Here is a 22,619-nt window from a genome sequence, read left to right as displayed (position 1 = left end):
ATCTTGTCTGCCCCTTGACATGTCCTCTCTTTTCTTTGTCAGGTTTAGATTTGTGAAGGTAATAGCATAAAGGTCATAAGGCAGAAAGGTGTGCAGGCTTGCGCTGTCATTTCGCTCTCCTCTGTGAGCCGAAGATTCAGGGATGCAAGGACAGAACCCAGGCACCCAACACAGAACCTGTGAGATGTTCTGTTTGTGATTAGAGGACGGGCATCATTTTGCAACCGTCATCTTGAGGCCTGAAATATACAACACCGTATTTCCCTTTATTAAATATATGATATATCCTTCACTGAAGCAGATTCGTTCCCAGTTTTGTTAGTCCGATCTCTACCAAAGGGTGCTCAACTTCGCTAACTTCAACTGACGATCACACGACAGCGACATGCTGCGATCGGCTCACGTTGCTGAAAGGCCGACTGGAATTGACCCGAATATATGAATTTGGACAAATTTAGAATATGCTATGTTAATTTGATGGCGACGGCCACCCATCTTGCCTGGAATCTGGCATCGCGGGAAAACACATATTTTATGCATAGGAGATCGTGTACCATTTCGACTGTGGAATGCAAAAGCGAAATTCTCTTGGATATCTTTAAATTTCTCCATGCGTGGGCCCACTTGTCAGAGGCTTTCCAATATTCTTGGGAAATAAGCCGAATCGAGTCACTGGGTGGCAAATACCGAGCAACCCGATGGCTAAACCGCGAAAACAACTCACGTATCCATCTCCACCTTCCCTTTTTCCTCTCTCCCCGTCTTCCCGGTCGCCGCCTCCCCCTTTCCCTCCCCCGCCGCCCGCCTCCGCCTCCGCGATCGCAATTCCGCATCCGCCCGCGCGGCCCCGGCGCTCTCGCTTCCTCCCCCGACCATGGCGCGGCGATCCGCCCCTCTCCTGCGCCGCCTCGCGGCGGCCGCCTCCCCGCCCGCGCCGCAGCCCCTCCCGGGCCACGGCGGCGGCCTCGCGCGGCGCACGGTGACCTACATGCCGCGGCCCGGGGACGGCACCCCGCGCGCCGTCACGCTCATCCCGGGCGACGGCATCGGGCCCCTCGTCACGGGAGCCGTGCAGCAGGTCATGGAGGCGATGCACGCGCCCGTCTACTTCGAGACCTACGAGGTCCACGGCGACATGCCCACGGTCCCGCCCGCAGTCATCGAGTCCATCCGCCGCAACAAGGTCTGCATCAAGGGCGGGCTCGCCACGCCCGTCGGCGGCGGGGTCTCCTCCCTCAACATGCAGCTCCGGAAGGAGCTCGACCTCTACGCCTCGCTCGTCCACTGCTCCAACCTCCCCGGCCTGCCTACCAGGCACGAGGGCGTCGACATCGTCGTCATCAGGGAGAACACTGAGGGCGAGTACTCGGGGCTCGAGCACGAGGTTGTGCCCGGGGTCGTCGAGAGCCTCAAGGTGCGGTTAATTTTGCCCGCGTTTACCTCAATGTTGGTACTTGGTTGGGGGATCGCTGGAAAATCTATTCCCCGCATATGCGGGGACGACACGTCGCGTCACACAGGGAGGAAGGGAGGAAGAAGAACCTCCTCTCGACCCGCCGCCGGCGAGCTAGGGGAGGAGGAGGGGGAGGGGCGACTGCCGAGGAGGGGCGGTTGGTGGGGGGAGCGGCCGCCGGCCGCGGGCGGCGGCGGCCTTTAGGTTTCGGGTTGCCGGGGTCCGGGGCGGCTCCATGGCCTCCGGCTATAGAAGAGGAGGGGGCCGGGGGCGGCCCGGCGGCGGCGGCGGTTCGGCCGGCGGAGGGCAAGGCGGCCGGCGGTGGCCGGTGGCGGGGGCGAGAGAAGGCGGCAGCGGCGGTGGACGGACGGCGCGGCGGCGAGATTGGTTAGCGTGGTGGTGGTGGAGGGCGGCGGCGGAGGCGGCGAAGGCCGCCAGAGCCGGGGGAGGCGGTCGACGGCGGGGGCGAGTGCGCCTGTGCGACGTGTCGCTCGCCCCCCGCATATGCGGGGAATAGACTCCCCCGGGATCGCTACCTCCTGCCGTGTGTTGATTGAATCGTGTGATTTTTCCGATTTTCAGCATGAAATTCGTGGGCCTTTACTTGCACGGGGCATACAGTTGCTAGATTTCGCAGATCATGGTTTTTCTCATAAATGAGAGGACAGCCTATCAAAAAATTGCTACCGTTTGACTAGTCAGCATGATTTATTTGCAATGGAAGTGGACCTTTTAGCTTAATCTTCGTGAAATTGAGTTCATCTGAATTTGTGATCCCTAAATTTACTGTTTGCTTAATAGTAGTGATCAATTCATACCTCGTAAGTCATAAGATTGCAGTTGCAGCTGTAGTACAATTGCTAGTTCGAGCACATGAAAGATGAAACAGCAAGATTAGTCTGCAAAATTATGGTCCTTGGTGATCTCTTCTTTTTCTTTCAATGTTTGAAGTGTACTTTGATCGGATATCTTTAGATGTAGATTACTAAGAGTTTTCTATCATTATACACTGGTTAAACCATTGATACTTTGGTACTAAGTATTTAGGTAAACTATGCATTTGCCTTTTACTCAGCTTCAAAAAACTGTTACTTTAGTTCATGATTAAGTGTATTATGTACACTATACTATAGGACTTATGGAAAACCTACAGTTGTAATTATCTGTCAAACTGTAGAGTGACATGTCATGAGGTCAACATTATGGATTTGGACCTTGCCAGTACATGAATATATCTTGTTATCAAAATATGCTGAAGTTGCTACCTTCACTCAATAGTCCACAATGTTAACTGTCTTGAATTTTTTTTTTGCTTTCAGTTAACCCTTTACAGCTTAAGTGGTTTTGTCTTAATTTATTATCATAAGCTTCTTTGAGGCTTTGGTTAAGAAAATACTATTGAAATAAATCCACCCATATTATGTTGGGAATATATCAGGTGCAAACCAACCTCTCCGCGCAAACCGTGCAAACTTTAATCTGGGCCACCGGATCAATATCCAAGGGGCATGGGGGGACTGGGTAATTTTACATTTAACCGCCCGCCCTTGAATTGGGTAATCACATTTTTGCAAATCCCCCCTCCCACCTCCCTGCGACCCTCCCCTTGGATGTTGATCCGATGGTCCAGATTGAAGTTTGCATAGTTTGCACGGAGAGGTTGGTTTGCACCTGATATGTTCCCTATTATGTTTTCCTTTTTAATTCTTATCTGAGCCTTTTTCTCTATTATTACCCTTACTGAATGGATTTCCTAGGTGATCACAAAGTTTTGCTCTGAGAGGGTTGCAAAATATGCGTTTGAGTATGCTTACCTTAACAACCGAAAGAAAGTCACTGCAGTGCATAAAGCAAACATCATGAAGCTTGCTGATGGTTTGTTCTTGGAGTCCTGCCGTGAGGTTGCTTCAAAGTATCCCGGTATTCAGTACAATGAAATGATTGTTGACAACTGCTCTATGCAACTTGTCTCGAAGCCTGAACAATTTGATGTCATGGTACGCATCTAAATGTTTGAGCACTTCTCTACCATTCAATCTCAAATGTTGCTTTCTTTTCATACTTTGGAGTTACCTTTTGTTCACTACACTGAGATTTTATTTTTATTGTTGATTTCAAAGTAGGGGTTCCAGTGTCCAAATTATAAAATTGTTGAGAAGTATAAATGAATGACTACTTAGTTTTGCCAGGAGAACGATTCCTGACCTTTTCAAGAGCAAGCATATGTATTTTTGTGTAGAGAATAATTCTTTGCTCATTTTTTATTTATTGGGAAGTGTCTTTAAGTTTTTTTCTAAATTCTCACCTATGACCATAAGTTGTTTTAAGGACCGGTAAAATCAGAAGTCGAAGATATATCATAGTAATCAGAATCTCGTTATTGTTAAGAAATGGAAATTGTCATTGCATGTTTCTTGAGGATTTATATGGTTTATTTATGACAATTTTACAGTATTTAAGTGACACAAGCACTTTACTCTAGATGCGATATACTCCCTCAAAATTGTAGGTCGTTTTGGCAAATCTAGATACATGGTTCGGAACGGAGGGAGTAGAAAGCTTAAGCTGCCCAGTATTCCTGGCTTTTCTGCTCGTCAATTTGTCATTCCATTTATTTTCTGTTTTCCTGATTTCCTCAGATATTTCCTTTTAGGTATGCCATGGATTACGATTACCTTGCAGGTTTCTAACTTTTTTTTTATTCTAGGTTACACCTAACCTTTATGGCAATTTGGTGGCTAATACAGCTGCAGGTATTGTTGGAGGGACTGGTATCATGCCTGGAGGTAGGGTTGCACCTCATACCTTATTGTGTTTACCCCCATTATACAAATAATGGATGTGTCCAAAAATTTCCAAGGAATCTCACAATATTGGCTGTTGCCTCATGCCTCACTGTTGTAGTTCTCATAGATTTCTTTGCTGCAAATTGTTATGGAAATAATACTTTGCGCTTCACTTGCCTCCCTTTCTGCTTCTTTTGTAATATGTGCAAACCAAACTATTCATGGCACGCATGGAGCATGTTTTAAGTTTCTTGGGGCCAGAATTTGGTGTTCAAGTTTACTAATCCTTGACACTGCATTATGTTCCAGGTAACGTGGGTCAGGACTATGCCGTCTTTGAGCAAGGTGCTTCTGCGGGAAATGTCGGAAATGAGAATATTGTGGAGCAGAAGAAAGCAAACCCTGTCGCGCTGCTTCTATCATCTGCCATGATGCTGAGGCATTTGCAGTTCCCTTCATTCGCTGACCGGCTGGAGACGGCGGTGAAGCGTGTCGTGGCAGAAGGCACACACAGAACAAAGGATCTTGGCGGCACCAGCACCACGCAGGAAGTCACCGACGCAGTGATTGCCAATCTTGATTAGATTCCGGGCACATGACTGAAGATGTTAATTCTTTGGGGGGACTAGTTGGCTAGTCTTGACTCCTGAGTGTTATTTTGCTTCACGTAGATTTAGATTCACATTTATCCGGAGGGATTGCGATGAATCCATTTTTCAGATTTTGTTTAGAAATAATCAAGCAACCCACGAGGCTGACACTGTGCTGCAAGGTAAAGACCTTGAGTTACAAAGTGAATCCATGAGAGTCTCAAAATAATTTAATTATTGTCAGCCTGTTTGAGTGTTTGTTGATTTTTGGCTGCCGGCCCTCGGCATGGTGAAACTGCCCAACTGTCAGGTGGTGCCGCTCCAATTGCTGCAGTCCAGGGCTTATTTTGTTTTCTGATAATGAAATGTAACCATGATCCTCATATCTGCATATGATTGACACACACAATTGCATCTGATAAGATTTTGTTTGGTTGCATGGCTTATGTTCATATATAGTCGCTTGCTTTAATCTATCACCTCCAGGCGTGTCTGGTGTCTCCTCCCATCCTTCCCGTTACCCACGGAGAGCATTGCAGCCTTTTGATGGGAGTTCGCCGGGCATGATTCAGAGGCTTAGAGGCTACTGTGGCAGGCAACATGTTCAATAAATCAATCATAGTGTATCTTATTATTCTTCAAAAAAGAAATTATGGCACATCCTCTAAACTTATAGGGGAACATTAAACTTATAGGGGAATGTATTAGGTGCAAATATAGTTTTCCGGTTTTCTCAGGTCAAGCCTGCCCGATGCTTTTCTTTGGTTGGGCTTATGGCCCATCCTCTAAACTTATAGGGGAAACATTAAACTTATAGGGGAACGTATTAGGTGCAAATATAGTTTTTCCGGTTTTCTCAGGTCGAGCTCGCCTGATGCTTTTCTTTGGTTGGGCCGGGTTGGATCCTCTGGGGCAAGACGGCTCAGGTAGCCCGCGTTCACGCAAGAGTATTTTTTTCTCCCGTTCGGCATCGGCTCTCTGCATCCGTCTCTCGTCTCCCGTGGCCCTTCCTTTCCTAGTGGGTGGCGGCGCCGACTAGGTGAGCAGCGACGCCCTCCGAGACGTCTTCGCCGGGTTCTTCGCCGGCGACGAGCACTCGCTAGGTATGGCCGCCCCCTCTCTTCCCTTCCTGCTCTATGAAACGGAGCGCCCCAAACCCTAAAGTAGCTATTTGTATTCGGATGGATCTGACCCAATTACAGCTCGGGGGCACCTACTAATTTCGATTGTGTTGTAGAAATTATCGGTTGTCCATGTGCACATCAGTGTCCTATATTCGGTCCTCCACTATACAATCCGGCCCCTAATCCATCTGCCCAGTGGCGGAGTTAAAATTTCAAAGTTGTGTATTCCCTGACCCTTAATTTTGGTTGAATCTAATATATCTATAAAACAAATAAGTATTAGCAATCTATTACAAAATATACGTAATACAAGGACTTTACACAATACCATATCACTTCTTTATGTACACTACTAGAAAACAAGCCTTAGGTCCACCTCAAAAGTACCGGTATGGAGATGAACCGGTACCTATGCTAGGTACCGGTTCATCTCCATACCGGTACTTTTGGGGTGGATGAAATTTTTGAATGTCAACCGGTACCTAAGACTCTCCATAGGTACCGGGTGGTAACTTTTATATTAGTACCGGGTGGTACCACCAACCGGTAACTTTAAACGAGCCTTAGATACCGGTTGGTTACCTTAGGAGTCTTAGGTACCGGTTGGTGTTACCAACCGGTACCTTAGGCTCATCCATGGGTTACTTCAAAAGGAAAGCATCTCCTTCTCAATCAGAAGAACTGTGTAGCTGAGATGGTAAAGGAGCAACGCGCAAGGCTAGAGGTCGCGAGTTCAAATCCCGGCCAAAGAGAATATTTTTCGTGAATTTTGGAGGCCTCAGGTACCGGTTAATTTACCCGGTACCAAAGGGCACCTGCAACCGGTGCCTTAAGGCATTTTTCTAGTAGTGGTATCTATCTCATCTTCCAAATAGCCTACTGGCATTTCACTTGATACAACAAGAGAGATGAGAGCACCTCTATTTATAAGTGCCCATGATTATTGATGCCAACTTCCACACTCTTGATACAACAAGAGAGATGAGAGCACCTCTATTTATAAGTGCCCATGATTATTGATGCCAACTTCCACACTCTTCTGTTACAAATATCTAACTCTAGATTTTTTTTTTATCCTTATCCACTAACCAGATATATTTTCTATGATATTAAATATATAGTTTCTACATTGTTCCTTCCATGGTCATGGAGCAACGCAAGTATACATGAATTCTCACCATTCTTCTAGAACCTTCCTCCAAGTATGCATTACATATTTGAAGAAGTATACATATGTTTAAAGTTTTCGAAAATGGACACTTTACAAATATTTACAGAGATGAATGTATATATTAGACTTAAATATGTGAAACTATGAATGCAAATATGCAATTGTGTTAGCAAACAAAATAGCAGGGACACTGAGGCAATCTAAACCATAATGATTTTCTATCAAGTAATATCACCAAAGGTTGTGACCTCGAAAAAGACCTTTTATATAGAAGACATGTATGAAAACTACTTAATCATTGCTCACAAAACAATATATCATTCCCAGATCATTCAGTTCTCACTCTTTTTGTTGGCAGCGGTGCTCAACTCCTGGACTCTAACACATTGTGTTGCTCCCACCTTAACATGTACTAGCAAAAATGTTTGCTATGACTTTTTCCATTTTTTTCTTGCAATATTGTTCCTATGGTTGGTCAACTTAGGCGTGAGGAAGGGGATCAGAGACAGACTGTGATCCTATTTTGTACATTAACTCATCAAGTGATTGTTGACAAAAAAAATTGTATGGTGCGTAGTGTTTACCCATCTACTATAAAGCCGAAATTTGACGATAGTAGAAACCAGCAGTGGGGGCTATTTGGATCAAATGGGCTAAAGTTTAGCTTAGTCATACCAAATGTTTTTATGCCAATTAGAAGGACAAAATATAAGCTAATTGTAAAACTAATTGCATAAGTCTAGGGCCAATTCACAAGACATATTTTATTAAGCCAAATTAATCTATAAATAACATATATTTACTATAGTATCACGAGACATATCCCTTGCCTGCGTAATGGCATGTCATCACATCGCTAGATCATAATTTTTAGTCAGCACGTTGGATGTTAATTAGGCTACATCTTTAATATGAAATTTTTTTTTGCTCTTCCTCCGTCCGTTTTATATATGAGGGAGTGAGTACGCCCGCCTACAATGATTTAGCATAGCGCCGCGCGACCGCTCGTCTTGCCCCTTTTCTATCATTCGTCCGTCCGTCTGAGGCCTGTCCGAGGGAGCGAGTCCATTCGTACACTAATTATAAATTAATTGCATAAATGAAGACTAATTTATAAGATGAATCTATTAAACTTAATTAGTCCTTGATTTGCCATGTAGTACTATAGAACATAATTTAACAGAACACGATGATGCTGTCCCTGTTCAAGAATCAGATCCAATCATCAATGAATGTAATATGCAAAATTTGCTATCCATGCCATGCCACAATCTTACACATTGCAGACCTAAATATTGTTGCAAAATTTGCTGCATGCAGATGAAGGTGAACAAGCAACAGCAGAACTTTGACCTAAATATGGCTATAGGTATTGATTGCAGACCTAAAGATTTTTGCAAAATTGCTTAAATATATATGTATTTCCACCCAATGACAAATTTGTAGATGAAGACATTGATGTCTACGCTGAGGAAGCGCACATTGTCTTGGAAGAAAATGAGCAGGAACCTTTAAGTGATAATTCAAGTATGCTGAAAATTTTATCACTTTTTTTATGGCAAGTGAATGCAGATGTCAATTGGGCTGTTGTAACAGGATCAGACCATGATGATATAGACACCACAACCGCCCAGGGTAATGCAAGTGGTAGTACCAGAAGGAGGAAGTATTTGACAAACAAGCAGAGACAGAAAATATATGAAGATTTGCTTGAGAGATATGTCATTTCAAAGAAAACTGGCAAGCTTACACAAAAGAAGCATAGTACAGTCGAAGTTGCCTCCAAATTCAATGTTACCATGAAAGTTGTCCAATCCATTTGGAGAATAGCAAAGAGAAGCCGTGAAGCAGATGAACTAGTGGATGTCAGATCAAAAAGGGTAAAGAATTGTGGTCGGAAAAGAGTGGATGTAGATTTGTCTCAAATGCACTTGATTCCTTACAACAACAGGACAACAATTAGGTCATGTGCAGAAGCTTTGCATGTATCAAAGTCTAAGCTGCACAAGTTATTCAAAGAAGGACTGATTCGTCGTCGCACTAATTAAGCCATATTTAAAGGAATTCTCTCAACAGACCTCGAGAAACATTAGTCACTGAATCTATCAATGTAAATAAAGATATAAGTAGGTCTTTCTTGATAAGTAAGGTTATCCTAGCTATTCGCAGAGTTTGGCAGAGAGAGGATGCAGGGAAGACCATATGGATTCAACAGGACAATGCTAGAACACATGTTGCCCCAAATGATCCAGTATTTCTGGAAGCAGTTGCTCAGACCGGTCTAGATATACGCATAATGAATCGGCCCCCAAACTCTCCTGACATGAATGTCCTTGACCTAGGATTCTTTGCATCTCTACAGGCAAAGACATACTTAAAAAATGCTAGAACCATTGATGACATTGTCCAAAACACACTAAAGGAGTATGAGGACTATGATACAGAATTGGTGGACAAGGTATTCTTTACCCTACAGGGCTGTTTCATAGAAGTTATGAAAGATGGAGGAGGCAATGGATACAAGATACCCCATTTGAGCAAGGATCATTTAGAAAGGTTTAGCATGCTCCCAAGAAGTCTAAATTGTGATATGGACCTATATCTAAGTGCTTTGCAGTTGCTGAATTCAGAGTAGTTCTACATTTGGTAGAGGAAGTAGTACTTGTATCTATATAAAAATATGGCATTCTACAGTGATGCATTATAAAGGCTGAAGATTACTCTTATTGTTGCGTAAATCATTTCTTATTTGCATAGCATCAGTCATCATAAGTGCTAACATCTCAATTTCCATAGCATCGGTAATAACAAAAAACTAAATTTGCAGGACTAGTCTTACTGATCATGCTTCATTTTTCTCAATATCTCGGCATTGTTAGGCATAATGGTGGCCAGCAGCTCAAGAACAAAATCCCTATCTTTCTTTTGCTGTTCGGGTAGGACTCCCTTCTCGTCAGCTGTTGAGGTCACTGCAGAACAAAATTTTATTGTCAGTACTACACAATTGAAAGAGCGCAATTAGCTGCAACAAATTGTGGATGCATGTAAACAAGAGTACCTAGCATGTTGGGTTCGTTTCCGGCATCGGCGGCCACAATTTGTGAATCGTCGAATTGGGTTTCTGGCACAAAGTCTTCACCTTGCGAATCTTGCAGCACAGCGTTGCCGAGACCAACCTCATCGGTCTGTCTGATGAAAATGTAGTCCCCGCCAGGCCCTTCTTCAGTGTCTTGGATGAAATCCACTCCCTCTTCAACGATGCGCTTCTGTGGCCGCGACCACCAGATACCGCCCTGGTTCTCCCTGCCGCCACGGCAGATCGGCCCTACTCTGCCATGGATGCCTTCACGATGCCACTTGACCCTCCCGCCGCCCCGGGCTTGCCTCAGGATGGACGGATAGAGGGGATGGACTCCCCTTGGTGGGGATTGTTGTCCGCGCATGCTTCCACGGACGGGATCTTGGCGACGGAGGAGCAGACCAGCTAGGGCTACAGGGCGCTGGGTCGTGATGCAGTGATGGGGGTGCGGCAGGGAAGAAGTTGGGGCAGAGGCCGGCGAGGTAGGTGCGACAGAGGCCAGGGAGGGGAAGGGTGCGGCGGAGGATGGTGCAGCGAGGTTGGTGCGGCGGAGGATGGTGCGGCGGGGGACCGACAGCGGCGAGGTTGGTGCGGCGGAGGACGGGGAGGGGAAGGGTGCGGCGGAGGATGGTGCAGCCAGGTTGGTGCGGCGGAGGAAGGTGCGGCGGGGGACCGACAGCGGCGAGGTTGGTGCGGCGGAGGCCGGGGAGGGGAAGGGTGCGGCGGAGGATGGGGAGTGTGCGGCGTCGGGTTATATGAGCTGGGCGGCGGAGGATAACGACGCCAGAAACTGCGTTTCGCTAGAATAGCGACAGGGGGAGGAAAATAGAAGAGTGGGACCCACCTGAAACTCAGAAGTCTTTAGATATGAGGATACACTTTGAACCCCAGAAGTCTTTAGATTTGAGGACGGGGGAATATGTTAATTATAGATTAATTAGGTTTAATAGATTTTTTACGAGTTAGTCCCAATTTATACAATTAATTTTACAGTTATTATCCTTATTCTAATGTATTTAAATATCTAATGTCATTCTAATTTAAAATTAGTCCTTATCGCACAAGCTTTTAGCGATGTAGATATAAATACTTGTTGGGCTCTTAGGGTTCTTAGGGTTAAGGTCAGGGAGACTTGGTTACCTAGCTAAGACCCAACCGGTCTCTCCTCTCCCCCTCCCCGGTTCCTCCGAGGCTTCGCCTACCGCTCGCCAGTCCCTTGCATCTGCTGTGCCGGCGACGCGCTCCACTCCGACCTCGCCGCCTCGCTCCCTCTCTGAGCTCGCCGCCGCGCTCCCCGCCGACCCCGCAGCGTCCTCCGACCCCGCCGCCGCGCTAGCCGCCGACTGACCGCGGCCACCGCTGCCTGCGCGGCTCGTCGGCAGCAACGTCAAGGAGGTCATCTTCAACAACCTCCTGTTCGAGGTCAGCCCCACCAGTTCCCTTGTATCCTTCCTCCTCTTCTCCCATCCCAACCGTGAAAAGCACGTTTTTTTTTGGGAGGGGGAGCGGGTGGGGGCTGATGTTGGGTATTCCTGGGAATACCCAGGAATCACTGCAGCTCTGCCCCTGCATCTGCCTTTAGAGGGCTGCTAAGGGGTTGGCTGCTTATCCATGTTCGATTTTGATTTGTTTGCTTGTCGCTGTGTGGACTGTTTATGTTTCCATATGTGCTTGGTATGTGAGAGATGTTGGTTGCTGAGAGGAAATGCGTTGTATGTGATTAGATGATGTGAGTCCTTCATGGGATCCCATAACCTGCAATCACTGGAATCGAATGCTGCATAGTATCTTGGATATACCAGTTGAAAGAAATGTTAGTTCAGTGCTAATTATATGGTTTAATTATCCTCCCTGTGGCCCTTGCTGCATTATTTGACCTCAAAATGACTGCAGTTGATGTATCCATATCCTAACAGTGAGTTCTCAGGCATCATGTATAGATTTAGATGATGTTTTTCATGTCCTTATGGTGGCAGATAGGTTTGTCCTATTGTTCTGATGCCAACTTGACTGTAGTTCAAGCTTGTAGGGCATGGAAGAGTTATCAGGTGTGTGCACTCTACTGTGGATAATACATGAGTTATTCTTTATTCACGTGCCGCACTGGCTCCATTAACATAATATCCTCTGGTTGAGTTGATTTGTATTGTGAAGCACTGACCTGATGTAGTTATATATGTTTAATTATTACTTCAATTTGTTTAAAGAACCTTTTCTTTTTAGCTTCTCTATAACGGAATTCGCTTTTTCAGGATAATGGCTCATCGTGGACACCTGGATGGACTGAGTGCCCAAGGTGCAGGTCTGATGCGCCATGGTTCCTTCGCTGCTGGCAGCTTCTCTAGCCGTTCACCATTGGACTCTTCGTCCACACTGGAGATGCTGGAGAACAAGCTTGCCATGCAGACTGCAGAGGTAGAAAAGCTTATCAGGGAGAATCAGCGGTTAGCAACAAGCCATGAGGTCTTGAGGCAGGACATTGTTGATACAGAGAAAGAGATGCAGTTGATTCGCACCCACCTAGGCGAAGTTCAGACAGAGACTGATTTGCAGATTAGAGATTTATTGGAGAGAATCAGATTGATGGAGGCAGACATACAAAGTGGTGATGCAGTGAGGAAGGAGCTTCACCAAGTGCATATGGAGGTAAAGAGACTTGTTGCTGAAAGGCAGACGGTAAACCTCGAGATAGAGAATGCGAATAAAGAAATACAGAAACTTTCTGCCTCAAGTGACAATAAAAGCCTTCCTGAATTGCTTGCTGAGCTAGATGGGCTGCGGAAAGAGCATCATAATCTGCGGTTTGTAACAATGTTCCTTTCTTTCACAATTCGTTCCAACCTGAGCTTTGGTGGTAAACTGATGTCGTTATGCTGTTTTTCCCATTTCCGTTGGAAGATCTCAATTTGAATTTGAGAAAAATACAAACGTCAAGCAAGTTGAGCAGATGCGGACAATGGAAATGAACCTGATAACCATGACTAAACAGGCTGAGAAGTTACGTGCTGATGTGGCAAATGCTCAAAGATGGGCACAGGGTAATGTTCTCATTCTGTTAATGTTTTACCTGCTCTTTATGCCCATTCCATTCATTTTTGGGCTGTGAGTGGAACTTTTATTGTGCTGTGCTTTTAACAGGGGCAATATAATTTCTATTGCAATCTGTTTTGTGTTTGATTAGTGAATGCTTAGGTTTTACAATATCAGAAATATCTGTTAATTGGCTTCCCATTTTTAATCCTGGTTTTCCCGTCTTCAACGGTGTTTGTCGTGTGATATTATTTGCATGTCTTAGTTTAGTGATGCAAAGATCCCATGTTGTATAAACACAGCTTGTCCATAGCATATAGTCTCTATTCTCTAACCTGTATGAGCAGCATTAAGGCCTTGGTGCGCAGAAATAAATCAAAGTAACCCCCGCCTAGAGGATTTAGTCTGTTTACTTGTAAATTGTAATCATTGATCAAGTTTTTGGCCATAAAGTGCTTCAGAGCACAGTCAGTGGGCAACAAAATGATCAACTGAAGTCATGAAATGAAAGGAATACAGGTCTCATGATCAGTGACCTATCTAATGTTGCAATGCAATATGGTATACTAATTACACTTGGAAAATCAGGTAAGAGATCCAGCCTGATACTTTTAGAAGGTTGGATCAAGGGATCTAGGAACAACTTGAGTCTATTGTCTATTCTGCCACATTCTGAAACAAAAAAGCTAAACAGTGTTAGCAGCTTAGTGTGATGCATAGTAGCCACTACCACTATTACATTTTAGTTGATTATTATGGCATAGCGTATTACCCATCAACCTTGAACTATGCTGGCCAGATTTTCCTCTGGAACTGTAGAACTGCATTCACAGTTCTAGAGATAGGCATAAGTTACATATATCAAACCTTTAAAATCAATGTTCCATCAAAGTGGTTGGTCAAAACTAAGCTTCAACATCTCTAGCGAAATTGGGCACAATGGTTGATTTCTGTGGGGCAGCTTATTTGGGAAGCTTTTAGTTGCTGATGTGCTTCTGGTAGTTTTTCCTTTTTCAGACTTACCTGAGGAGATGTTGGCTAAACTTTGCCAAGTATTTTATTTGTCATATCAAGCATTTTTATTTTGGGCTTTAGTATCATAATTGGAAGCATATAGGATCTTAACAATAGCAAATTGCCTTGTAGCTCGACACCTCTAATGTTTAGACTGTAAAGATGGCCTTTTCATGTGTAGTTTTTTCTTTGAGAATTTGACAATTACATTTCTGTGCATGTGACCATAATTTGTTGTCTTGAGATATACTTGCATACATATTTTTCACCTTTGTCTGTATGGTGGCACACTCTAATGTTTCTTGGTTCAATTTGATTCTTTAAATGAGCAGCTGCAGCAGCTCAAGCAGCAGCACAGGCGGCTGGTGCCCAGGTTGCAGCTTCACAGCCTGGGACAGCACAGGCTACAGCAGTGTCAGCAGCAGCCACAAACCCATATGCAAGTGCATATGCCAATTACCCCACAGCATATCAGCAGGGAACCCAGGCAGGGGAATATCAGCAGGGAACCCAGGCTGGGGCATATCAGCAAGCAACCCAGCCTGCGGCGTATCAGCAAGGAACCCAGCCTGCAGTGTATCCGCAGGGAACCCAGGCCGGGGCATACACCTATGCTTACGATGCTGCTGCCGCTTACCAAGTGCATGCTGCACAAGCTAGTGCATATGGAGGCTACTCTGGCTATCCAGTTGCGGGCTATGCGCAAAGTGCAATGCCTAATTATCCTGCGACCTATGCTATACCTCCACAACCCATTAACAGTGGTGCAGCAACGGATGTCACGAACCTGTATGGCGCGGTTGGTAGCACTGGATATCCTGCCGGGCAAGTTCAGCCGAGCAGCGGCACCGCAAATGCAGCAGCAGCAGCACAGGCACCCCCACCACCACCACCGCAGACAACACCATATCCCGGCACATATGACCCAGCAAGAGGAGCCCAGAGATGAAATCCGAGATATAAACCAGATGTCTGCTTGCACTGATTCTCTCGTATGTCCCTGATGTAGCTTAACTCATTGTACCATTATGTAGATGTGTCCGCAGATAGCTTTAACGACATCAGCCAAGAGTCGATGTATGCTGAATTGATGGTGCTTTGAGTTGATTGGTCTAACTGTCAGTTAAGCGTGATCCAATCAGCATGTGGTTTTGTTAAAGCTAAAAAAACGTGGCATTGTTATACTGTATGCTTGTTATATCATCAGTTTTGTAAGTGTAGGTATAGATCATGATTTTTGTATGCTGATGTTGCCGCACTAGTCAGGGCCAAAGTCGAACGTTGACTCAAAGGGCTCCAAAAGAGCAATCGGGGAGGCACCAATTACGTCCATTCTGAGATTCTTATTCTAACCCTGGGGATGGAATGGGTTTGCTCTGTTCTAGGCCATTTTACATGTATCCCTGCATGGCATTTGGAATGAACGGACTGCTAGCGTTTTCCTGTTAAAAGAAACGGCTCAGAGATTGGACTAAAAACGTGACCCTGACATCCCTCTTCGTGCAGTCGGTCAGTAACTCAGTACCAACGCCCCTGTGTAGGAGAAATAATACTTGCCATCTTCATGATTTACCTTCCACAGTTCTGCCTTCTGCATATTCATGCAGAAAACATGAGATGAACAGCGCCATGGGATTCTGGCATTCTGCAATCTAAAGCCTGAGGACAGCGCTTTGGGGGGGGGGGGGGGGGGGGGGATGACCCTACTAGGTTCAAAGACTGCAAGAACGCTGGAAGTGAACCGATAGTACTAATCAAAGATTAAAAAAATGACTGTAACATCCAGTGGCCTCTTAGCTTTGGCCTTTGCGTGAGTCAGTTTCTATGGTTTGAAATTAATACATAAGTACACGTACCAGGTGCCATTTCCAATTAACGCGCAAGATGCAAACACGGGCAGCAGGGAAAATGTACAATGTACGCACTATGTTGCCGTGAAGGAAACAACCCCGTGATTCCAGTCACCAGAATGTGGCACTAATTTGCAGGGGACAGCAGCGTGACGTCCCACACGATGCTGATTTTCGTACCATGTAAAGATTTACAGGAGGTCAAATGTGCTGAAACAGCAATCAGAGAGGCAGAGTGCATCGATCCTGAAACTCCTAACCTAACCCTAGAGATGGAATCGTTATTTTGCGTTTTTAGCAGCCTTGGACAATTGTACATCTATCCTGGCCAACATGAGGGATGGCACTTGGAATGAACTGTTAGCATTAACCACGCGACTCTGAGATCTCTCTTTTCGCAGTTTGTATCAACGTATGCATGAATGTAGAAGCATCGCAGCAGGAAGGGTTGGTGACAGAGGCATGTGCCAGGAAAGGGAGTTTCCGCAATGACCGACCGCTAAGTCCCTACAAAAGAGAAATGAACCGCCACTGCCAATCAGATGGAGAGCCTTGGCTACAGGCTGTGGATCAGCTTCATTACCTCGCACAGTTCTGCAGCTTCATAGAGTAGACTCGAGAGATGAAATGAGCCATGGGGTTCTGCAGCCTCAGGACAGTGCTTCTTCTCCTTCAGGGTCGAATAGTTCAGAATACATGGCACAATACCACCCTACAATTGGAGAAATATAACATTTTCATGGCCCACAGATGTTGCAAGAAAGTTGAAAAGTACTGTCATCTAAAACCCCAAAGAAGGATTTGCTCATATCAATTGCTCTATGGTCAAAGTAGAGCTGAGGACTCTGTTAGGATAATACAGTGATAGTAACATTGTATGCAAAATGAAAAGGTGGCATCATGGGCACCAAGTTGGCGAAACAGGATATACCTGAGGATATGTAAGAATACCAACTCTTAAAAGTTCCTGTATGCATGACCTCAAGATCTCATATCGTGCTTGAAGCGTAGGGGGTCCAACATAAGCCTTAATGTCTGCCCTGTCAACAAACGCAATATCTGCCAGTAGACAATAATTACCATTTGCTAATTATAGAGGTCCTTGCATGTCAACAATATTACTATTCGAGAAGTCAAGAATATTACTGTTAGAGAAGTTGTTTATACTTTAGCTGTGATGCAATCTTAAATATAATAAGCAGGAACTTTGCTCTAATGGAAATCCATAGTTTATCAACCCTAAGAATATTATTGTGTTTAGCGGTGTGACTGCAGTCTGCAGTACAGCTTTCTCATAGTTAAGGGATCCACTCAACCAACTAAGACCCTGTTTAGTTCCCAAAAAATTTCCTACGGTACCCGTCACATCGAATTTTTAGACACATGCATGGAGCATTAAATGCAGTTGAAAAAAATAACTATTTACACAGTCTAACTGATTAGCACGAGATGAATCTTTTAAGCCTAATTAGTCCATGATTGGACATTATTTGTCAAGTAACAACAAAATATGCTACAGTACCAAACCCAAACTTTTTCGCGAACTAAACACAGCCTAACAACATGTGATTATCAAAATGTCGATCATAGCCCTACGGTTAATAGTAAAATGCCAGAAAATCGAATACCAATTGCTGTAGTGATATTTGATGTTGTCAAAATGATAACGTTTGGCCAAGACTTCAGTTTGTCCATTTGTGTTAGAAGTGCATTGACAACCTGAAGTTGCACAAGGAAAGAATATAGTGTAAACATTAGCCAAGAAATCATACATGGTAAAAAAAAATGATGAAAACTTACTCTAATGGAGTCTGAAGGTTCGGAGCCAGATATGGCAGCCTGTCTGGCAGCAGCAAGGCTTTCAACTTCATCTACAATATACACATCATTTATATTAATATATGATTGAGTCCCAAATATGGAGCATGAAGCTAAACAAGTAATCTATTTTCTCAAGGCTTAGTGAACACTCTATAAGAATGTGCTATGTGTTTGCTTGCTTTAGCCAGGAAGGCAATGCTGAGTTTAAGAGGTTCTGAGCTGGATTCAATAAAAATTCAGCATATGAGCACTAATAGTTCTCCAAGCACAGGAGAATAAAAAATATAAAGTGCTGTGATGATTCATTGGATGCGTCTGTGCACAGACAAGATCTGATCAGAGGGTGGACTCATATATTTAATTCAGACCAAAGAGAGAAAACTCACATAGTTGTTTCATAAGCTTTGGGTTAGCTTTCACTATAAAATGCTGAATTATCATTTGGCACTTCTCAAGAACATACCTATCAATACAAATACCAGGTTGCTTTCTTCTTCCACCATCTCCTGGATCTTCTGGAAAAGTTTGGCTACCTAAAGGGCAGTGGATAGAATGTCCAGTGTTAGATGCAACTATGTAAGTGAATACATAGATCCTATCCACTAAATGACTACAGAAACTAAATAATGGACCATAAGAACACTGTATTTCCAGTTCACGCAAAAAGGTGAAGCTATATTAAACCCCAAGTTCAATTAGACGCTAAAGTAATTTCAGCATGCGAACATATGATACCAGTCTAGCACAAAAGGGCGTACCAATTTTCCACTTTCAGAAAACCACTTGCTGAACAATGAATGAGCATTCACTTCAATCAATTGACACATAGAATACCTAGCATAAAAAGTGTCAGGAATCAACAACACATATTTAATACAAAAGGCCGTATATCTCATTCAGTACAGACCTTGATTTGAAGCGAATGGAAAGTTTCTGTGCTAGTGCTTTACACAAGGAAGTCTTTCCTGTTCCAGGTGGACCATGCAAAAGTACAATCCTGTAATTTGTAAGAAGTGAAAGAATGAAGAATTGTTTCCCTATATAGATTACACAGGATTTTACTTCATCTTTGTTTCTGTAGAATACTTGACTGCAAATGTGTACAAAAATATTGCAGATGCTTACCGGTTCCATGAAACCAGACATGGGTCCACACCTCTTTCAGTAAAAAGCAAAGCACTGGCAGCATATCTCAGCAACCTCTGCTTGAGACCAACTTCATATAGTAAGCTGCAAACACCATTGAGATCATCCACAGGACATAAATGGAGATTATAGTGGTTAATGATAAACAGTATTTACCTTTCCCACAGACCATCAAATTCTTTGGCAGGTAAGGCCCACTCATTGAAGCTTGAGAGTGTATCATCCTCACCTGGTTCCTCACCAGGACCATCTTCACTCAGCTACAGCATAACCAATTGAACTTGAGGTGAATAAACCTGGACCCGAGTATATTGAATTGGATACATAATATGGAACTTTTTTTTCGTTTGGAATAAAACCATTCATCAGGATCAATGTTAGGATGAAGAATGTGAGGAGAAAACAAGTTTTAGCTTGAAACAACAGCAGCGGTGGACACATATATTAAGATGTCCAGATAAAACAGCTACAGCATGTTACTGAGTGAAGAAGCAAGATAACCAATATGAAAGCATATTTACATCACTTTTGGATATAACTGCAAGTAATTAGGTAATAAACATTAAGAGTTGCATACCTGGAACACATGCACAACAGGCTTGACTTGCCAAAATAAGAGAACCTTGTGATTCTCAACCCACTCATCTGCATAAACACTTACCACTCAAAACAAGGATGCCATGAATAATAGAGGACAAGTAAGAATACTTCCCAGCCTAAGAGAATGACCATACCAGTGTCACAAATTTGGATCCTTTTGACGTTTTCAATAAGAAAAGAATTATCAGCAGGAATCGGCACAGGCCCATCAACATAGCTTAAGCTTCGAGCTTCTAGCATCCTGATTGAGTGATCGAGCAAAAATAATTTAAGCATGAGGAACAATAAATGTTAATGTCACATGTGAGAAGATGGAAGTCACAGCACAAAAACACCTACAAGCTAGTATCAAAATCCGGAAAGTTTCTTCAGGAAACTATGTTAATTCCAGGGCCTTATAACTCCAATTAACATGTTGAAAAATGATAAGCAAGAGTCAAACAATAAGCATTTCACAAACCAGTAATATCCACCTAAGCATTTCAATAAGCCAATGGTGATTACTTTTTGTTGTTTCTAAGCATTTCACAAACCAGTAATATCCACCTAATTGGCAAACAATCACATAAATTAAAATTTTCCTTATATTTTTCATTCTAAATTTGCTTCAACTCTGTGGTCTGTGCTCTGTTCACTAATTTGTCAGTTGCAGTGTCAGGTGTGTGGATTACTGCCGCACTGGTCTGGGCTCTGGGGTCTGCTCCTGTGGCATCCTGGTGACTGCTGTATGGTCTGCACTGCTCTCTCCAGCTGAACTGGTGAGTGGTGACTGGTATATAGATATTTGATGGTGCTGTAAAAAACCATATAGACTGTGTACAAACTGTCTAGTAGACGTTTATACTGCCTATTCTCTATTTGCCAGGTGATCGACTATCTAGCGTTTGTGTGCGCACTGGGTAACCATTAGAAACTCATGAAAACTCACTGCTGGTTCGCCACATTGTTTCAGCTACTTGCATTATTGCACTTCCTCCAGAAATACAAGTTACCGATAGGCAAGTAACCCCACACGCATTCCACTAAGATTTCCTTGAAGCAAGCCTTACTTTCAGAACCCCGCCATCTCTAAACCAAGGACATTACTCGCCAAATCGCAAAATAACGAACAGAGTATTATCAGAACAAAGTCTAGCTAGGCCAAGCACGAACCTCTCGACTGCCGCCTGGACGTCCGAGTGGCGAGCCGCACTCGTGGCGTGCAACAGTACCTCAACTGCAACAGGCACATAAGAAAATGGGAATCAAACAGAATCATCATGCCAACGCTACCCGAACTCGAAAAAGTGAAATTGCTAGGCTGATGCCCAAACGCGGGCGCGGCGGCGCTCACCTGAGACGAGGACCCTGTCGTCGGCCGGGGAAGGAGCGACCACGGCAGCTGCCGCCGCCGCCGCCTGCTGCTGCTGCTGCGGCGGCGGCGGCGGCGAGGAGGAGGAGACCGCGGCGGCAGGCACCAGCGACGGGGCGGATACCACGGTGCACGCGGCGTCCGGAGGGGGTGGGGGCGCGGAGAATGAGATCTCCATAGGGGCGCTCATGGCGGGCGGACCGAGCAGCGCGCGAGAGATTTCTCTAGGGTTTTGGGGATTTGGGGAATGGAGAAGGTGGTGGTGGTGGAGAGACGCGGAGGGGGAGATTTTGAGCGAATTTTGGGTTTCCCGCCCTTGGTGATTGGAGAAGTCGTACTCGTAACGCGATGGGATGGGCTGTGAACTGGGCTTGTGGATGGGCTTTGGGCTCAATGTGTCTGTGAACTGGTCTAAAATTATGTTTTTTTTTTGCGAGTATGGTCTAAATTTGTTGGGATGGTCCCAGAGTCCCCTGACAAATCGTCCAATTAATCCTGGCCCAGGCGGCCTGCCCACCACAAATAGGCAGTGGAAACAAATGTTTTTTTCCTTTTTTTAGAGGAACAAATGTTATTCTTGGCAACAAATTCATGGAATCCAGTCTAGTCGTCCAGATATTTTCATTCTTTCTTGTTTGCAAGGAAGAGTGAAGACGTTTTTTATTTTATTTTCAGAGACAAGAGGCGATTGTCTGATATAGTCTGAATAAGTAGAAGGAATCATTGATCTATAAATCTCTAAACTGTCCGTCTCTGTGATGCAAATGGGGTAAAGCCTCACTTCGGATAAAGAATACATCTCTAAACTGTAGAAGAATCGGAAGCCAAAAGAAACTTAAATCTAACTTTGGCCACGGATCATTTAAACAGTTGTTTAATCTCGTTTAAATGCTACGTAGTGGTACACTATTTCTATTTGATATGTTGTTTTGACAGTTTAAACAACTATTTTGTCCACTTAAAATGCATTTTGCTCGAATAATAGGCAAAACCGTAAGTGACCGATTGTTTATCATTTATCGTTTAGAATAATACTGATTTTAGCCTAATGCCATGTGAACATGTACACCTGCACGGCTGCGTTTCCAATAGTTACTGGTTTATTTCTTCATGAAAGTGTATGATGTGCCCAGCTATCGCGTTGAATTTATATCAGCACTCCTCCTTTATCGTCATCTGTACTTATCTCTCTATCGCGACCAACGGGTAAATAATTTTAAAATTTAATATAGTAAAATAATGGTCAGATCTTAAAAGAATCGGACTCAAATCTTCTATAATTTCAAACTAAAAACATATAAACATGAAATTGGACCGTGAACGGACCACCCGCCAAACAGCATTGCGGCTCTCCCGTAGGAAGCCATCCCCATCCTGTGCATGCGACCGGAAGCCCCGCAGCCAAAGTTGCCGTCTTGCCGACACGGGGCCGAGGGCCGAGGACGGCCACGATCCTTGTGGATATTCCCACGACGCCTGCCCGGAACATTCCTCACCCACTCAAGACCCAGGAGCAGGTTAATTACCACTGTACGATGGTGACCGAGGCTTTTTCCCTTTTTCTTTTTCCCCCGTGTTGCACTGTCACCGCCCGTCGTGTGCTT

General features: G+C 44.4%; 3 protein-coding genes across 3 annotated transcripts; 2 read left to right on the top strand and 1 right to left on the bottom strand.

Annotated features, from left to right (window-relative positions):
• The first annotated feature begins 789 nt into the window (after window positions 1–789).
• LOC120641257 (isocitrate dehydrogenase [NAD] regulatory subunit 1, mitochondrial-like) lies at window positions 790–5,093 on the top strand. Its single transcript, XM_039917300.1, has 4 exons — window positions 790–1,414; window positions 3,211–3,450; window positions 4,161–4,239; window positions 4,549–5,093. The coding sequence occupies exons 1-4, from the start codon at window positions 875–877 to the stop codon at window positions 4,821–4,823; spliced, it is 1,134 nt and encodes a 377-aa protein (XP_039773234.1). The 5' UTR covers window positions 790–874; the 3' UTR covers window positions 4,824–5,093.
• A 6,227-nt stretch (window positions 5,094–11,320) lies between these two features.
• Window positions 11,321–15,489, top strand: LOC120641256 (protein FLX-like 4). Its single transcript, XM_039917299.1, has 4 exons — window positions 11,321–11,625; window positions 12,456–13,004; window positions 13,102–13,241; window positions 14,580–15,489. The coding sequence occupies exons 2-4, from the start codon at window positions 12,460–12,462 to the stop codon at window positions 15,194–15,196; spliced, it is 1,302 nt and encodes a 433-aa protein (XP_039773233.1). The 5' UTR covers window positions 11,321–11,625; window positions 12,456–12,459; the 3' UTR covers window positions 15,197–15,489.
• A 662-nt stretch (window positions 15,490–16,151) lies between these two features.
• LOC120641255 (pachytene checkpoint protein 2 homolog) lies at window positions 16,152–21,293 on the bottom strand. Its single transcript, XM_039917298.1, has 14 exons — window positions 20,998–21,293; window positions 20,817–20,880; window positions 19,799–19,905; window positions 19,642–19,709; window positions 19,221–19,324; window positions 19,044–19,148; window positions 18,826–18,915; window positions 18,677–18,752; window positions 18,382–18,451; window positions 17,898–17,968; window positions 17,726–17,816; window positions 17,029–17,156; window positions 16,681–16,809; window positions 16,152–16,604 (listed from the first exon to the last, which is right to left on the bottom strand). Exons 1-14 carry the CDS (start codon window positions 21,203–21,205, stop codon window positions 16,464–16,466), a joined length of 1,452 nt encoding a protein of 483 aa, XP_039773232.1. The 5' UTR covers window positions 21,206–21,293; the 3' UTR covers window positions 16,152–16,463.
• Window positions 21,294–22,619: the final 1,326 nt, after the last annotated feature.

This window comes from Panicum virgatum, chromosome 7K, assembly GCF_016808335.1.
Source record: "Panicum virgatum strain AP13 chromosome 7K, P.virgatum_v5, whole genome shotgun sequence".
Classification (NCBI taxonomy): domain Eukaryota; kingdom Viridiplantae; phylum Streptophyta; class Magnoliopsida; order Poales; family Poaceae; genus Panicum; species Panicum virgatum.
The sequence above is the reverse complement of the archived record's forward strand: the minus strand, read 5'-3'. Positions and strand labels throughout refer to the sequence as shown.

Bases quoted from the DNA above. Each gene is read 5' to 3' on its own strand.
- LOC120641257 (XM_039917300.1), top strand. From the start codon at position 875: ATGGCGCGGCGATCCGCCCCTCTCCTGCGCCGCCTCGCGGCGGCCGCC. The intron at 3,451-4,160 runs GTACGCATCTAA...TTTTTATTCTAG, and splicing joins CTGAACAATTTGATGTCATG to GTTACACCTAACCTTTATGG. The intron at 4,240-4,548 runs GTAGGGTTGCAC...ATTATGTTCCAG, and splicing joins GACTGGTATCATGCCTGGAG to GTAACGTGGGTCAGGACTAT.
- LOC120641256 (XM_039917299.1), top strand. From the start codon at position 12,460: ATGGCTCATCGTGGACACCTGGATGGACTGAGTGCCCAAGGTGCAGGT. The intron at 13,005-13,101 runs GTTTGTAACAAT...TTCCGTTGGAAG, and splicing joins AAAGAGCATCATAATCTGCG to ATCTCAATTTGAATTTGAGA. The intron at 13,242-14,579 runs GTAATGTTCTCA...TTAAATGAGCAG, and splicing joins TGCTCAAAGATGGGCACAGG to CTGCAGCAGCTCAAGCAGCA.
- LOC120641255 (XM_039917298.1), bottom strand. From the start codon at position 21,205: ATGAGCGCCCCTATGGAGATCTCATTCTCCGCGCCCCCACCCCCTCCG. The intron at 20,881-20,997 runs GTGAGCGCCGCC...TGCCTGTTGCAG, and splicing joins CGACAGGGTCCTCGTCTCAG to TTGAGGTACTGTTGCACGCC. The intron at 16,605-16,680 runs GTAATGAAGCTG...TCTCTTTTGTAG, and splicing joins AAGCTGCAGAACTGTGCGAG to GGACTTAGCGGTCGGTCATT.